Source organism: Lipotes vexillifer, unplaced genomic scaffold, assembly GCF_000442215.2.
Source record: "Lipotes vexillifer unplaced genomic scaffold, Lipotes_vexillifer_v1.1 scaffold802, whole genome shotgun sequence".
Taxonomy (NCBI): domain Eukaryota; kingdom Metazoa; phylum Chordata; class Mammalia; order Artiodactyla; family Lipotidae; genus Lipotes; species Lipotes vexillifer.
The window spans coordinates 1,936,041-1,941,960 of NW_006790237.1; the positions used below are offsets into that span (position 1 = coordinate 1,936,041).

Genomic DNA, 5,920 nt, shown 5'->3' on the forward strand with positions numbered 1-5,920 from the left:
CGCCGGCTCCGCCCCCTCCCCCACCGCTCCTCTCAGCCGCCTGGATCCCCGAACCCTGACTCCACCCCTGCTTGCCCCAGTACCCCGACGATGGGGACCCGCCCCCCAGGGGTACCTCTCCTCGCACCCCCAGGACCGCCCCTTCCCAGATCGCCCCCACCACCTCTACACACAGTAGGGCGCAATTAAATATTTGTTGCTAGACTCTACCCCGCCCAAATTGGATGGTGAGAGCTACAGACTCCTGTCCTATCCCCCCAAACACACGCGCGCGCGCGCGCGCGCGCGCGCACACACACACACCTTCCTCCGAGGCACAGGTGCAGAGAGTCACTAGCTGGCCCTGCCCCTGCAGATATCTCCACATGTACATTCTCTCCAGGGCATGCAGGGCTCTGAGTGTACATTACCATGAACACACCCAGCTACATCATGTACGTATCACACCCGCGTGCCGGAGCATGCACACGGCAGAGCACACGCATCTACCCAGCCCCCACACACGGGCACGCAGCCGGCTGTGCTTGCTCAGAACTCCAGCTCACACGGAACCCTGAAACAGAGACACAGAACTGGAGGGAGATGTGTGCTTGCATCTCCATCATACTCACCCACCTGGCCCTCCGTCATGAAGGTGTGCACACGCCCATGTAGAGGCGCGACCCTGCGCCTTCGCTCCCCTCCGTGAGGATTAGTGCTGACATTTTCTGAGCGCTCCCTGTGCGCCAGGCTCTGTTCTGGATTTACTCTTCAGCTTCTCACACCAGTCCTCTGGGCTGCGGACTTGCGCCATCCCCATTTACCAGAGGAGGAAACCGAGGCCCAGAGAGGTTAAGTAACTTGCCCAAGGTCACCCAGTTAGAAAGAGGTGGTGGATCAGAGGCAGGTAGCCTGACTCAGAGTCTTCAGACTGCTGTGGTCCAGTACTGGGCACTCCATAGCTGCCTGTCCTTCCTCCTCACACGGATACCCCCAGCCATCTCAGCAGCTCAGCTCCTTGGTGCATGGGACACACCCACAGAGACGGGGCAGATCCCGTAGGGCAGCGGTGAGAGCATCGCCGCAGCCCGGGCTCCTACCCTTCTCCCAGCTCCAACAGGGCCACCAGCCAGAGCACAGACACCTGCAGAGGGCAATTCTAAGCAGCCTGTGGGTGCACCTCCAACCACAGGCTCGCGGGTACCACGGTATGAGCTGGAGCAGGTGCTGGCCCAGCCCCAGGAGGCCCGGTTCCGGACGCACATCCACCGGCCCAGGTGGTGAGCAGCTGGGCCTGGGGAGAGAACAGCTGCCCGTGTTGGCACCACCTGTGAGAGGGGCTGTGTACCCTCCTACGGCCTACAAGGCCTTTCCGGCCTGTGTATTCTCTCTCAGTGAGGGGTCCTCAGGTCCTTCATGGGCGCCTGAGACAGGCTCAAGCTCTGAGGTGGTGGGCAGCCTGCTTTCTTGGAAAATGGAAGGCTGGATGCAATGATTTCCAAGGCTCCTCCTAGGGCTCCCGGCAGCTGAGGGCAGATGCCCTGCTTTTGCTTAGAGCCAGAAGCTTTGGCTAGCTGCCGCCACGCTGGTCACCTCCAGCAGGCTGAGCCGGCCCCTCTCCGAGCCTCGGTTTTCTCCCTTGAAGAGTGGGCCCTGTGATCCTGGCCCGTGAGCTCCACGTTCTCTTGCACAACCAGCCAGGCTGAGGCTGGGAAAGCCCTACATGACGCACGGGCCTGGCATAGAGTGGGCATGGCCTGCCCTCCTGCTTCCCTTGCCTCTGCAGCCTCTCTTCCACTGCCTTCCCCACCTCTACCCTGGCTGCCACCCCTACCCCCAGCGCCACGGGGAACTCGAGTTGCCACCTAAACACAACCATCCAGCGTTCAGTCTTCTGGCTGAGCTGCTACCCAGCAGGAAAAACTTCCTTCCTCTCTCAAATGATTGAGTACCTACTACGTGCGGAGTTGGCCCTGGTCTACCTCTGGGGATACAGCAATGAACACAGACGCCTGCCTTCATTGGCGGGAGACAGACACTGAACAAGTAAACAAACAAACAAGGCAATGCCAGTCTTGATTCAGCCAAAAAGATAAAATGAGGTGTTTGAATAAACTAACTTGGGGAAGGCCGCTCTGAGCTGAGACCTCAGTGATAAGAAGGAGCTGGGGGAAGAGCCTTCTAGAAGGAGGAAAAGGCTAGCGCAAAAGCTCTGAAGTGGGAAGGAGCTTAGTGTTCAGGATGCAGCGAAGAGGCCAGTGTGGCTGGAGCTTGTGGAGGGTGGGGGCGGGATGGGGGCAGTTAGGGCGTGAGGGGAATGGGGGTGATGAGCTTGCGGAGGTGCAAAGGACCCATCCTTCCCAGCCCCCACTGCTGGGCAGGCCAGGCCTGTGCAGAGGACAGGGCTTGGCTTCCCTCCCACATATGATGGGAAGCTGGGGGGAGCAGGGGAGTGGGGAGTGATGTGATCTGATTTATGGTGGTTTGGATGCATTGCTCTGGCTGCGGCAAGCTGTGTGGACTGGAGGGGCTTGGGAGGAAGGAGGGGGAGAGGCAGGAAGAGGTGACTGCAGTGGTCCAGGCGGGAGATGAGGTACCTTGCTGAAGGCTCAGAGTTCTCTGTGCACCCAGCCTGGCATCTGTCTACTCCACCTCCCGGAAGAAGCTTTCCTGACCCCACCCACCCAGCCTCTCCCCTCCCCTCTGCCCCAGCCCATCACCCTGTGGGTCTGTCTGCTGGTCAGTGAACAGCTGGAATCCCTAGCGTCGCCCCACCCCAGGACCCGGCCTGCGGGAGGTTTCCAGGAAAGCAAGGCAGATGGATCCAAAAGCCCCACCTTCTAGGGCTGCACACACAGCCACACGCGTGCTCTTCGCATGTGTCCCCACAGACAGGCACAGACACTCATCTGCATCTGCGGCAAGGGCTTGGAGGGCAGGATGGGAGATCTGGGGACAGGAGGCGGTCTAGAGCTTGCGAATGGTGGGAAAGCCTCCTCCCGCAGGGTGTGTGGGCCACGGTGGCTGCAGGATAATAACAACCTTAGCAAGACCTTGAGGTCTCCCCTGTCCTGAACGCTGGCCAGGGGGAAGAGAGGGGAGCAGGGCCCAGCCCCGACAACTCCCTGAGGAGGTTCCTGGGCAGAGGCTCTGCCCCAGGATCCCTTGGGGAGCCGGCTCCATCCTCTTCCTGACCTTCTGGAGCTTTGGCTGTGGCAGAAGGAAAGAGCAGGACAGGACGGAAGCAAGCTCTGGAAAGTGGGAAGAGGAGGGTGTGTGTGGAGACCCAAGGCAGGCGGGATCCAAGCTTTGGAACGTTAGAGGTTTCCGGCCACAGAGGCAGAGCCTCGGGGGAGCCAGGAGAGGCGGGGAGAGACACACACAGAGGAGCGGAGACCAACGGACCACGGACGAGACAGGAGTTGGGAGTTGGGAGGAGAGGGACCAGAGAGAAGCTGGGAGAGGCACGGACCAGGGGGCTGGTGATCTGCACACACTCCAGTCCCCAGAAACATCCCGCTCCTCAGAGACATCCTCCTGCAGCCTTTGGTGCTCCGAGCCCAGCCTGATGCAGGCAGCCTGGCTCCTCGGGGCTCTGGTGGTACCCCAGCTCCTGGGCTTCAGTCATGGAGTTTGGGGAGCCCAGCGGGAGTGGGAGGGGGGGTGCGCTGGCCCCCAGGAGGAGGAGCGGGAGAGGGAGGCCCTGATGCTGAAGGTGAGTTAGGGGAGTGCTGGGACTCTAGTGGGGGGACGCGACTGGGTGACTGTGGGCTTGGGAGGGGCGTATTTGAGGGTCAGGGAAATGGGCAACGGGAGGGATGGGTTAGGCTCAGAGGATGAGGGTGACGGGTTCAGAGTAGGGGCTCGGGGCAGAGAGCCAGCTTACAGCTGGAAAGGGGTGGCTGGAGTGTCTGGGTGGTCAGAATGCAGCTGCCAGGCTGGCCCTGACCATCCCTCCCCTGCCTCAGCATTTACAGGGAGCCCTGGGACTGCCTGCTAGGAGGGGGGATGAAAATCCTGAGGGAAACCCTGAAGGCAAAGGGGCCTGGGCGACTGAGAAGGACGGTCAGGGGGAGGAAGGCGAGGAGGAACCAACCACAACTCCCTACTTTAGCCCCAGCCCCTCTCCCACCTCTGAAGACACCTTCACTTATATCCGTGAGTAATCATTAGCTCCGCCCTGCCCCCAGGCCTCCGTGGTCATTTTCACAAAAACGAACCGTCCTATCACTGCCCCGGGGTCTTTCAGTTGCCCACTGCCCAGCTCGGAGCCCCTATACCCCCAGGAGCTCCGGATCCCCGGCCTTGCCTCCCAAGAGCCCGGAGCCACCGGGCCCTACCGTCCAGGAGTCCTGAGTACCCCACCCCCACCCCAACTCCGCCCCAGAAGCCCTAGGTCCCGGTCCCCCCAGGTCCTCTGGTCCCCTGGCTCCGCCCCCAGGGTCACGGTCCAGCGCGCGCCCTGTCCATACGCAGTGGGTCGCCTGGCCGGCCTGGACGCAGGCCTGCACCAGGTGCACGTCCGTCTGCACGCGTTGGACACCCGCGTGGCCGAGTTGAGCCGGGGGCTGCGGCAGCTGCGGGAGGTGGCGGGTGACACCCGCGACGCCTTGCAAGCCCTGAAGGAGGCGCAGAGCCGCTCCGAACGCGAGCATGGCCGCTTAGAGGGTGAGTCGCACCGTGCGGGGCGGGGAAAGAGGGACGATCCGGGTCAGATGGGGGACTGGTGGCAAAAGGGGTCCGGAAAAGTCTGAGGAGACGTGAGGGCCCTGGGTGTCAGGGGCGAGGGGGTTCTTGCAGATTTGGGGTGTGTTGGCTGATGGGGAGGGTGAATGCGGGGAGCAGACGGGCTTGTGGGGAGGAACACTCCCCACGGTGCTGTTGAGCCGAAACTACTCCGGCCGCACCACGCCCCCTACAGTCCCGCCCCAACAGTCTGGCCCCGCCCCTGGCGGACCTGACGCAATCTCCCAGCCCCTGGCGGTTCTGACCCCGCCTCCGCTCCGCCCTTGAGACACTAATCCCACCTCCGCTCCGCCCCGCCCGCAGGCTGCCTGAAGGGGGTGCGCCTTGGCCACAAGTGCTTCCTGCTCTCGCGCGACTTCGAGGCTCAGGCAGCGGCGCAGGCGCGGTGCGTGGCGCGGGGCGGAAGCCTGGCGCAGCCGGCGGATCGTCAGCAGATGGAAGTGCTTACTCGCTATCTGCGCTCGGCGCTTGCCCCCTACAACTGGCCCGTGTGGCTGGGTGTGCACGACCGGCGCGCCGAGGGCCTCTACCTCTTCGAGAACGGCCAGCGCGTGTCCTTCTTCGCCTGGCACCGCGCCCCAAGCCCCGAGCCCGGCGCCCGGCCCAGCGCCGCGCCGCACCCGCTCAGCCCCAACCAGCCTAACGGCGGCGCGCTCGAGAACTGCGTGGCGCAGGCCTCGGACTACGGCTCCTGGTGGGACCACGACTGCGAGCGGCGCCTCTACTATGTTTGCGAGTTCCCCTTTTAAGCGGGCCCGGCCCCCCGCCTCTCCACTCCATCCCACCATCCGCCCTTTGTGGCCGATCCCTGGGGGGCTCCTGCGGGACCGGGACCCCTTCCTTGCCTGTCTTTCCTGGAAGCGGTGGGCACCAGGCTAGGTCCGGCGCCAATAAAGCCTTGTGGAATCTGACTTGAGCGGGCAGTGGAGGCACTTTTGGCCTTTATCCCTCTGCGGGGCAAGGCAGGAAGGGCAAGGTCCCGTCCCCCTTTTACAGGTATTGTTTGAGCCCCAGATCAGAGTGATGGACAACACGTACATATGTACACACGGTCATCCGCTACTGCACACACATGTTTGGACTACACGGGTGCACACGCTGCTGACGCCTCCACCCCCATCGTGCCCCACTCAAGGCCTTTGGGACCCAGGGCCTGTCAGTCATTGTCCCAGGCCTTGGCCTTGGTCCTGATCAA

At 62.9% G+C, this 5,920-nt stretch overlaps 1 protein-coding gene across 1 annotated transcript; it reads left to right on the forward strand.

The window, feature by feature from the left end:
- The first annotated feature begins 3,547 nt into the window (after nucleotides 1-3,547).
- CLEC11A (C-type lectin domain containing 11A) lies at nucleotides 3,548-5,474 on the forward strand. The gene is made up of 4 exons (XM_007463414.1): nucleotides 3,548-3,694; nucleotides 3,948-4,137; nucleotides 4,456-4,647; nucleotides 5,029-5,474. The coding sequence occupies exons 1-4, from the start codon at nucleotides 3,548-3,550 to the stop codon at nucleotides 5,472-5,474; spliced, it is 975 nt and encodes a 324-aa protein (XP_007463476.1).
- Nucleotides 5,475-5,920: the final 446 nt, after the last annotated feature.

Coding starts and splice junctions, on each gene's coding strand:
- CLEC11A (XM_007463414.1), top strand. CDS start 3,548: ATGCAGGCAGCCTGGCTCCTCGGGGCTCTGGTGGTACCCCAGCTCCTG. Junction 4,138..4,455: donor AGACACCTTCACTTATATCC/GTGAGTAATCAT, acceptor GTCCATACGCAG/TGGGTCGCCTGGCCGGCCTG. Junction 4,648..5,028: donor CGAGCATGGCCGCTTAGAGG/GTGAGTCGCACC, acceptor CCCCGCCCGCAG/GCTGCCTGAAGGGGGTGCGC.